We start from the raw sequence: 9,950 nt of genomic DNA on the forward strand, positions 1-9,950 counted from the left end.
TCCCAGGCAGCGGGAGGAAGGCCCGCGCTGCTCCCTCGGAAACCGTGAGGGGAATTAAGAGCGAAGGAAGCTTAGAAAAGCGTTTACACTATGGGTGGAAGGCGGAGGCAGGGGTGGAGACTGGTTTCTAAAAGCAAGAGGTCCCTGCGTGGACAGGGAAGCAGCGCCTTCATCCATCAGTCTACTTCCTTCAGTCACAAATAGAAGTATAAAGTTGGTTCTGATCTGGAACAATTGGAGCTTCAACTCTTGCCACCTATTTAAGATAAAGCCTCTCCTCCTGTACAGCCTCCTCCACTGCCACAATAGCCCAGAAGCAGACTCCTCCTTTAACAGATGTGAGATCAGCACTGTCCCCTCCTCTAAATAATGCTAATTAAGTCTACAACCCTTACATTTAAGACATACTCAAAATAGGGGCTGCAGCGCACCTGTATTCACACCCACCTTTGTCTTAAGCCACATCTGCTGTCCAGCACTGCTCTTGCCCTTTTACACAAAGAAGAAAATCAGGTTATACATAACTACATGCACCTCACTCCGCAGCCAGTCTCAAGACTACATTCACTTCGGGAAGCATTTATTAAGAGAATCCTTTAACATGAAATTATACAAATAAAAGTTTGTATAAACACACGTCCACGTTGTGTCATAACATGAATGGCAAAAAGAAAGTAAAAACCATAAAAGAAAACTAGCCGGCCGCTATATACAGTTGGACACAGTTGTGTCGTACACTAAAAGTCTTTACAAAATAGTCATTTCCTCTCACGAAGACCACCCTCCGCTCGCACACAATGCTCTGCAAGATGGCTTTGCTGCAGCATCTCCACCTAAAAAACCAAGACAAAATGCATGTCAGAACTCCGCAAGGTACTACAAGAATCGTTAAAAGGTCCATTTTCATGAACTGCTTTAAGTCTTCTATATATTCCTTTCGTCACTGTTAAAGATCATATGCATATTTCCTAAGGTAACACAAGGTTTTGTTACCCGTCAAAAATTTGTCTTCCCAAATCTAGCCACTTGGCCCATTCGGGAAGCTGTTCCAGAACTACACATATCCCAATTTTATGGTTAATCAGGCTCTGAACCAGATTTTCCACTGGAAACACCGCCAAGAAGGGGCTTCCCAATCATGTGCTTATCCGCCTCAGCAACAGCTGCGCAAAGGCAAATCAGATCTCATTTTACTTCCAACAGTCCACGTGCATATGATCTTTAATGTCTTTCCAGATTTAAAAGTTCGTTTTGGTTTGCAGATTTCACTATTAGCTATAAAAAGAAAAAAGCAAGCATTAAATCTTAAACAATGCACACTTAAAATGAGGTTCCACAATTGAAATACAACACTAAACAGAAGACCAAATGATTAAGCTGTAAAGGCATTTATGTACTTTAACTCCTGTAAAAAACCATTTAAGTTAAGACACTTAAATCTCCAAAAAGATTAAAAAAGAAGCCAAAGTCTGAAGTTTTCCACTTTAATCTTTACGCTGGTACATGAAGTTGGAAGAGACCATACCACAGGACAGCGTTTTCTGGTGTATGCCTTGCGCTCTGCCTGCAACGTGCGACCCCAGAGATAGACGTGGTCAGGGTGACACACGGCCTGCAATGAAGTTCCCGCTGGCGGGTACAAACAAGGTATAATGTCAGAGTTAGAAGACAACATTCTTGTTTTCCTTAAGTTGTACCCATTTCAGTACTTTACCTGTTAATACTTCTAATAAGTTTAATTATTCCTCTAGACCACCTGGTACACAACACAAAACAGAAAAACTCTTATGTTTTTCTGAAGTACTAAAGAAGATAAAGTCACATTTTTACAAAGTTAAAGATCTATAGACACGGTAGGCAAAGCTGGTTTTAAAAAAAAGTATTTTAAGTTAACAAAAAAGTTTAATTAAAGAAAAAGTCACGCTACACAAGATTTTACTCTTCATTTGTCTATTGATCTTTAAATTAGATTAGGCATACTTAGAGTGGACCTCGCACTCATGTACACACCTGTTTCCTCAAGGACTAGGTACTGCTTTAGTATGGCTGGTAGTTGTTTTGGTGATTGCCGCCACCACGGGATGCTTTTCCATACGTGCTTTGTTGACCTGTACATGAAAACAAGGGGGGAAACGCCATAAAAATTAACATCCTACTCAGTTGTCTCTAGTCCTCTCGTACAGGCCACCACCCCAGAAAGGTCTACTCTTTTTCAAACCATGCTGCCTTCAGAGCAAGAGCTGTTGCAGAACAGCATTTGAGAGGCCCCCATTTCAAGATCCATGCAATTGTTATCTTGAAGGAGATTTAAACTATTTACCACTGTAATCTGTGTATCCCGGCCCATATCCATAATTGGGATAGTTGTACCCAGAGTAGTCATATCCTCCATAGCCACTGTAGCTTTGATCACTGTAAGCACTATTGTAGTTTCCATATCCTTGATCATAATAGTTATTAAATCCTTGATTCCAGTTTTGTCCCTGACCTGAAAACAAACGTACAAGTTAAGTTGGCTAACTTCTCATTCCTCTCATAGGGCACTTCTACTTGCAATTTTTCAGTGCCACAACTACTACTTCCAAGAACCCTCTTGCCTACCAACACAGAAAAAGTTTCCTAAAAAAACTGATTGCTTTCAGTTGGCTACCAGAAATGTGTTTTAAGACACAATCACCCATGAAAACATTAGGAGAAAGAGCACGCAAGTCCTGCTCATAAACAATTCAGCAGAAAAAGAAAACAAAATGAAGCCAAGGCATGTACAACAGCAGCGCCTACCATAATCCTTCTCTTTTTAGGTGATCAATTATATGAACGAAGTTATAAAACACGAGAGACTTTACTGCATTACTTAGGGCTGCTTGACTTTTGAAACCTGACATGCAACAACCTGTAACAACTGCTGGCTTGTCTCCTCTTTGGAAGGGGTAGCAAAGTGACTGCCCCTTTAACCAGCATGATTTTTCACCCAGGAGGAGACCAACAGTGCATCTCTTCACACAAGAGGACAACTGCACTTTGCATTGAGCTAGGCTGTGGAAAGTAGGTCTACTAAAAAGTATCCTACATCTCACTTGCCCTTCGACTGCTTCAATGCAAGCCAAGATTCTTTAGCTTCCAAAAGCTATTACAACCACCAAAATTGAATCTACCACATTTCCTAAGAGGTTTCTTTTTAAACAAAAGTTCTGCATGCAACCCAAAAACTGTACATAGCTGCAAACACCTTAATCTTAGATACATGTACAAGAATTCCAATATCCAAACTACTCACCCCGTCCACGCCCCCTTCCACCACCTCGTCCACCAGAAGCATTGCTTTTTCCTCCTTTCTGTTGCTGCTGCTGTTGCCTGTACACCTCTTTGGGCTGTGCTACTTTGATCTCACACTGTTAAGACAGAAATCCTCATGCTCAGAAAGGATATCAAGACCCTTCTGTCAGCTGCTTTCAGGGAAGCCAACAGAGTGCCTATTTCACAAGCTTGCAAAGAGAGCATCCCTACCTTGCCTGAACCAATTTGATGGTATCTGCTTTCTAGCAGCTTCTTGACGGGCTCTTCATCTGTGTATGTAATAAAGCAGAAACCCCTCCTTTCGTTCGTCTTGGTGTCCATGGGAAGCTCAATGTTTTCAATCTGAAATTACAAGTACATGTCAATTACATGTCATCTGCAACCAACTTTTTGTGCTACCAGAGCCATTCAGCAGTCCAACACCCATGCTAAAAAGAGCTTTCAAAGGTTATCTCACTAGTTTTAGCGGTAATAACTAGTTGCACTTATAATGGTGGGATTACCTGACCACGATCAAGACCACCTACTACAGACATTCAGCTGCAGGGTCATAAGGTTGCACCAGGGAAACTAATACAGCTACAGCTATCACAGCTATTGACAGCTGCAGTTAGCCTACCATGCCAGTCGGAGCTATTGATGAGCACAGACTTTTCACAACCACAGAGAGGGATGCCTTCTCATTTTAAGGAGAGACCCTGCTCACTCGCCAAAATTCTTCTGTCGTAAGACAGGGACAACGCTCACTTGAAAGCTTTTTATTAGCACACTGCTACACCATACCTCGCCAAAAGCACCGAAGTACTCCTTTATCTGTTCTTCCGACGTATCCGGGCTCAGCCCACCAACAAACACCTTTTTCGGTGGCTCCTTCCCCTTGAGGGCTTTTGCTCTCTTGGGGTCTATTAGCTTCCCGTCCAGTTTGTGCTCCTTCAGTTCCAGGACCTAAGGGAAGAAGGCTCTCAGGAGGGGGCGGCGGCCGGGCCCCGACCCGCCGGGCGGCGCCGTGCCCACCCCACGCACCTTCTCCACGCTGGCCGCGTCCTTGAAGAGCACGAACCCGAAGCCGCGGGAGCGCCCGGTCACCGGGTCCGTCTTGATGGTGCAGTCCACGACCTCGCCGAAGCGGGACAGGTACTCGGTCAGGTCCTTCTTGCTGGTGTCCCAGCTCAGGCCGCCGATGAACATCTTCCTGCGGGGCCACAGGGGGGCGGGGTTACCGGAGCATCCCGCGCCTCCATTGGCTGCCGGGGACGTCGCTCCGCCTGAGCGACACCCGCCGCCCCGCCCCGCACTGCCTCACCCGCGCCGGGAACAAGGGCGGGCACGCGGAGCGGGAGGCCCCGCCCCCTCCCACCCCCGCCCCGCCCCCGCCCCGGCAGGCCACGCCCCCTCCCCACAACACCGCCCCCCCCCGCGTGAGGCGGGATGGGGGAGGGCCGTGGGGGGGGGGGGGGGAGAGCGCTGTGCGAGGCGGCCTCCGCCCCGCCGCCCGTACCCGTCGTCCTGCTGGTTCTTGCTGGCGTTGATCTTGGAGCCCTCGGCGAACTCCTCCGGGCCGCCGCTCATCTCGGTGGCGTCCTCCATGGCGGGGGCTGCTGCGAGGGGGAGGCTCGGCGGAGACCCGCTCGGCGCAGAAAATGGCGGCGGAAGAGAGCCGGGCGCCGCCCGCCCCGCCCTTATATAGCCGCGGCGGCAGCCAATCAGCGCCGCCCGCCGCGCGCCGCCGCACAGCGCCCCCCGGCGGCGCCCGCCCGCATCGCACACCCGCGCTCCACCCCCCCCCCCTCCCTGCCCGCCGCCTCCCGCCGCCATGGGCGTGCTGCCGGTGCCGGCCGGGGTGCGCGCCATCCTGCTGGACGTGGAGGGCACCACCACCCCCATCGCCTTCGTGCAGGTGGCGGCGGGCCGGGGGGGGCCGGGCTGGGGGCCGGGGGGGGGCGGGGGGCTGGCGGGGGGCTGGGGGCTTTTGGGGGTTCGGGGCGGGGTTGGGGGTTCGGGGGGGGGGTTGGGGGTTTTAAGGGATTTGGGTGGGTTTTAGCGATCTGGGGAGGTTTGGGTGGTCTGGGGGGTTTGGGGGTTTTAAGTGGTTTGGGTGGGTTTTGGCGATGTGGGGGGGGTTGGGGGGTTTTAAGTGATTCTGGTGGGTTTTAGCGATTTGGGGAGGTTCGGGTGATCCGGGGGGTTTTGGGGGTTTTAAGGGATTTGGGTGGGTTTTAGCGATGTGAGGAGGTTTGGGTGGTCTGGGGGGTTTGGGAGTTTTAAGGGATTTTGGTGGGTTTTAGCGATGTGGGGAGGTTTGGGTGGTCTGGGGGGTTTGGGGGTTTTAAGTGGTTTTGGTGGGTTTTAGCGATGTGGGGGGGTTTGCGGGGTTTTGGGGATTTTAAGGGATTTGGGTGGGTTTTAGCGATTTGGGGAGGTTCGGGTGATCCGGGGGGTTTTGGGGGTTTTAAGGGATTTGGGTGGGTTTTAGCAATTTGGGGAGGTTTGGGTGGTCTGGGGGGTTTGGGGGTTTTAAGTGGCTTTCATGGGTTTTAGCGATGTGGGGGGGTTTGGGGGGTTTTAAGTGATTTGGGTGGGTTTTAGCGATGTGGGTGGGTTTGGGTGGTTTTGGGTGTTTTAAGTGATTTGGGTGGATTTTAGCAATTTGGGGAGGCGTGGGTGATCTGGGGGGGTTGGGGGGTTTTAAGTGATTTTGGTGGGTTTTAGCAGTTTGAAGGGGGTTTGGTTGATGGGGGGGGTTGGTGATATGGGTGCTTTTTGATAATTTGGAGCGGTTTAGCGGTTGTGGGTTTTAGCGGTTTGGGTGGGTTTTGGTAATTTGGGGGGGGTCTTAAATGATTTTGGTGGGTTTTAGCAGTTTGGGGGGTGATTTGGGGGATTTTTGGTGATGTGGGTGCTTTTTGGTAATCTGGGGGGTTTTAGCGGTTGTGGATTTTAGCGGTTTGGGTAGATTTTGGTGCTCTGGGTGGTTTGGGGGGGGGTTAAGTGATTTTGGTGGGTTTTAGTGGTTTGGGTGGGTTTGGGGGTTTTTGAGTCGTTTTGGAGGATTTTAGCAATTTGGGTGGGTTTGGGTGATTTGGGGGGTTTTTAGCGATGTGAGCGCTTTATAGTGATTTGGGGCGTTTTAGTGGTTGTGGTGGGTTTTCGCCGTTTGGAGGGGTTTGGGCGATCTGTGTGGTTTTGGAGGTTTTTAGCGATTTCGGTGCTCGCTAGCGATTTGGGTGGTTGTTAGCGACGTGGGTGGTGATAGGCGATGTGGGTGCTTTCTGGCTGTCCGGGCGTATTTTCGGAGACTTGGCTGTTTTTTGGCTCCCACCGTACCGGGTTTACCGCCCCAGTGCTGCGGGGCGGCGCCGTGCTCGGCCCTGGTCGCAGCCCCGCAGGGCGGCGGGGGGCTGAGGGCGCGGGTTGCCGTGTGCCTGCAGGAGACCTTGTTCCCCTACGTCAGAGACAACCTGAGGGACTACCTGCGCGCCCACTGGGAGGAGGAGGAGTGCCAGCGGGACGTCGGCCTCCTGAGGAAGCAGGTGGGGCCGCCGCACCGCCTCACGCCTCGCCGTGCCCTCGGCGCGCGTGGCCCCGAGGCCTCGGGTGCCCCCCAAAACAAACCCGTCCCCCCTCTTTGCCCCCCCGCAGGCCCAGGAGGACGCCGGCCTGGACGGAGCCGTGCCGATCCCCTTGGAGAGCGGAAGCGGGGACGAGGAGCTGGAGCGGGTGATCCAGGCTGTGGTGGACAACGTGCTCTGGCAGATGGCTCTGGACAGAAAGACCACGGCGCTCAAACAGCTGCAGGGACACATGTGGCGGGCAGCCTACACCACGGGGCACGTGAAAGGAGAGTGAGTAACCCCAGAGCGAAAGCTTTGCCGGCGCAGGGTGCCCCGCTCCCCGGTGCCTATGAGCAGCGTTGCTGTGCCAAGGTCCTGCTACCTGCCCCGGCTATGGACCTAAGTGGGATTAGGGCCCTGTGGCAAGTGCTTTTGCTTCCAGTCGTGGCTTGAGCCAGGCCACCGCTGTCGTGGAACCGGCTGCAGGCGTTTCATTTCCAAACCCGGTCAGGCACTGAAACACAACCCTGTTGGGCTTAATCTGAGCCGTGAGTTGCAGTTATGTTTTGGAACAAGCCCAGAACGAGCCGGGATGGCAGGAGTAGGAGCCTCGGCTGCCTGTGGGTGAGGTCCTTCCAGCTGTTTCCTTCCTGCTTTGTCTCTTACCTGGGCATTTTCTGCCTTTCCACGTCTTACTGCCTTCCGGCTCTTCTTTATGGTTCAGCCACAACACAAGGGTGCAGAAGTAGGTACCACTGCAGTTAAGGCCAATCTCCTTGTTTATGCCCAGAGATGCTTGGTTAAAAGTATGCATTTCAAATTCCTACGGAAGCAAAATAAACCCTTATGTTCATGAAGTGTTTTCTCAAAGCGAGAATGAGGAAGAATAGCTCAACCAAAAATGTAAACATCCACCAGAGAAAGCAACACAAAACAGAAAAGCGAGTCAAGAGGGACAGCCATCCTGGGGTTTGTTTTATAAACAGGGAGAATTATCTCAAAGTGGCCCAAAATCTGTGGGTTTAGCTTTGCTGCCTGGCAGCATCCAAGGGGTGAGGTTTGCAGGTGCTGTACAGCAGCCTCAAAATATTTTCATCTGGTACCAGACACACAATAATAAGTAACCATAAAAAAAGTGAACAAGTTGTTTTTTTTATTTTATTTCTTTAATAGATAACACAGCAAGGCAGTGACCATATGGTTGAGAAATTGGAGAGGAAGGGGCCAGCTGGTTGCCACAAGCCTGCACAGCTCTCCATCCCACACCTCCTTGTGCATCTGTTGGGAGTCCCAACTCCTCAGGCTTTCGGGCGCTCAGGTCTCCTTTTCAGGACAGCGCCTTTGGGCCTTGGCTCAGGAGGCCATGCAGAGCTGTGCAGTGCTGCTGTTTGGGCTTGGATTAAAGCTAAGTTCCTGGAGGATCACTCCTCCTCCGGCGTCTCTCTCCATCCATCTGCCACATCCAACTCAGAGCCCTTTAAAACGAAGTCCCTTTGGAAACGGTGCCTGGCTCAAGGTGTGTCCCCAGGTGCCTCTGGCTTTGTCCTCACCTCCCGCCCCGTTCTGCTTCAGAGTCTTCGAGGACGTGGTGCCAGCCATCCGGAAGTGGAGGGAAGCGGGCATGAAGGTCTACATCTACTCCTCAGGCAGCGTCGAAGCCCAGAAGCTTCTGTTCGGATACTCTACAGAAGGTGATATCCTAGAGGTAGATAACCTTATCGTCTTCCCTGCAGCTTCTCTGCCTGCAGAGCAGTCCCCTCCCAGGACCGCTCTTGCTGTAACGCTTTGTCAGACAAGTTTCAGATGGAAAAAATCTGAAACCTGTGCCATACAAATCCCCTCTGCCTGGGACAGTCTCTGCTGTGGCAAGTCCTGCAGAAAAAAAGCAGGCTGAGCTGTGAGGCTGAACCTGCCATCACTACAGCAGGAAGGGAAGGAATCACCGCTCAGCAGCAAGGTTTAGCTCTGCTCTTCGCACAGTGTCCAGCAACTGCCTTTGTTTTCCTCTTGTCTTTCAGCTCTTCGATGGCCACTTTGATACCAAAATAGGCCCCAAGGTAGAAAGCGAGAGCTACAGGAGGATCGCCGCGAGTATAGGATGCGCCACTAACAACATCCTCTTCCTGACCGACGTCCCTCGAGGTAGGTGGCCTGCCAGCCCCTCTGGCTCTCACGGGAGGGAGGCGCTGGCTGGACACGCGCTGCCAACTTGTCATGAGCACCCCAGAAACGCTGCAGACCACCTCACCTCTGGGGCGTCCGGCTGGCCACTGCCATGCTCCTTCCTTAAGCATTTAGGCTCTCAAACAGCAGCAGGATAGCAGGGTGCGACACCGTGCAATGAGAGAAAATAGGTCAGGTAGAAAACCTGCCCTTGCCCCAGGAAGCAAGGAGAGCCTGTTAAAGCGGAGCATTTGCTGAAGCTGTTGGCGTGCCCCATTTACAAATGGGGTCAGTAGTTTTCTTGGCCCTGCTTGGCTTCCCCTGGGAACAGACAGCGCCTGCTCTCCTGCCACGTGGCGTGCCCAGTGCTTGGTGCTGTCTGCCACTCACGTCGCGCACAGCAGCAGGAAAATGTAGATCCTGGCTCCATCCCATCGCCTTACGCCACAGCTGTAGTCGCCCACAGGAGGTCAGCCAGGAGCCGCTCGGTCTCCAGAGCCCTGCAGTGCCACGTGCAAACGCTGCTCTGTCAGTCACAGCCTTCAAGAATACTTTTTTAGAGGCTCTTCATGCCTTAAAGACCCTCATGTGGAGAAAGCACTGAGCATATCTTCACGCTCCCACTCTCTGTTTCAGAAGCGAACGCAGCCGAGGAAGCGGACACTCACGTGGCTGTGGTGATCAGACCTGGCAACGCAGGACTGACGGACGATGAGAAATCCTATTACAGCCTCATCTCATCTTTCACTGAACTTTTCCTGCCTTCCTCCACTTAGGGAAAGCAGTGCGTGCAGAAAAGGCTGTGCTCCAGCTGAATTGTCCTCGTGTAACTTTAGGTGATACTGTCCTTAATCAGAATTTACTATCAAACCCACATCATGTATTGGACCCACGACTAGTGCAGGTATGGATGGAAAGTACGGTGTGGGGTTCCTTGTG

The 9,950-nt window shown here is 51.7% G+C and overlaps 2 protein-coding genes across 5 annotated transcripts; one reads left to right on the forward strand and one right to left on the reverse strand.

Annotated features, from left to right (window-relative positions):
- Positions 1-563: 563 nt before the first annotated feature.
- HNRNPDL (heterogeneous nuclear ribonucleoprotein D like) lies at positions 564-6,828 on the reverse strand. 4 transcript variants are annotated; one of them, XR_005819782.1, is made up of 10 exons: positions 6,727-6,828; positions 4,796-5,195; positions 4,321-4,489; positions 4,081-4,242; positions 3,508-3,639; positions 3,278-3,392; positions 2,321-2,488; positions 2,011-2,108; positions 1,526-1,629; positions 564-833 (listed from the first exon to the last, which is right to left on the reverse strand). XR_005819782.1 is itself a non-coding variant. In XM_040556521.1 (9 exons), exons 2-8 carry the CDS (start codon positions 5,179-5,181, stop codon positions 2,038-2,040), a joined length of 1,203 nt encoding a protein of 400 aa, XP_040412455.1. In that variant the 5' UTR covers positions 5,182-5,195; positions 6,727-6,828; the 3' UTR covers positions 564-833; positions 2,011-2,037. The 4 variants fall into 4 exon arrangements, 2 of the variants coding, with proteins under 2 accessions (XP_040412455.1, XP_040412456.1); XR_005819783.1 differs by having other exon boundaries at positions 1,526-2,108; XM_040556521.1 differs by lacking the exon at positions 1,526-1,629.
- ENOPH1 (enolase-phosphatase 1) lies at positions 5,886-9,787 on the forward strand. The gene is made up of 6 exons (XM_040555410.1): positions 5,886-5,891; positions 6,639-6,827; positions 6,937-7,139; positions 8,421-8,553; positions 8,867-8,990; positions 9,648-9,787. Exons 1-6 carry the CDS (start codon positions 5,886-5,888, stop codon positions 9,785-9,787), a joined length of 795 nt encoding a protein of 264 aa, XP_040411344.1.
- The last annotated feature ends 163 nt before the right edge of the window (positions 9,788-9,950 follow it).

Source organism: Cygnus olor, chromosome 4 (assembly GCF_009769625.2).
Source record: "Cygnus olor isolate bCygOlo1 chromosome 4, bCygOlo1.pri.v2, whole genome shotgun sequence".
Lineage (NCBI taxonomy): Eukaryota > Metazoa > Chordata > Aves > Anseriformes > Anatidae > Cygnus > Cygnus olor.

Coding starts and splice junctions, on each gene's coding strand:
- HNRNPDL (XM_040556521.1), bottom strand. CDS start 5,181: ATGGGGGTGGTGGTGCCCTCCACGTCCAGCAGGATGGCGCGCACCCCG. Junction 4,490..4,795: donor AAGAACCAGCAGGACGACGG/GTACGGGCGGCG, acceptor GTGGCCCCGCAG/GAAGATGTTCATCGGCGGCC. Junction 3,393..3,507: donor ATCAAATTGGTTCAGGCAAG/GTAGGGATGCTC, acceptor CTGTCTTAACAG/TGTGAGATCAAAGTAGCACA.
- ENOPH1 (XM_040555410.1), top strand. Junction 8,554..8,866: donor CAGAAGGTGATATCCTAGAG/GTAGATAACCTT, acceptor CTTGTCTTTCAG/CTCTTCGATGGCCACTTTGA. Junction 8,991..9,647: donor CCTGACCGACGTCCCTCGAG/GTAGGTGGCCTG, acceptor TCTCTGTTTCAG/AAGCGAACGCAGCCGAGGAA.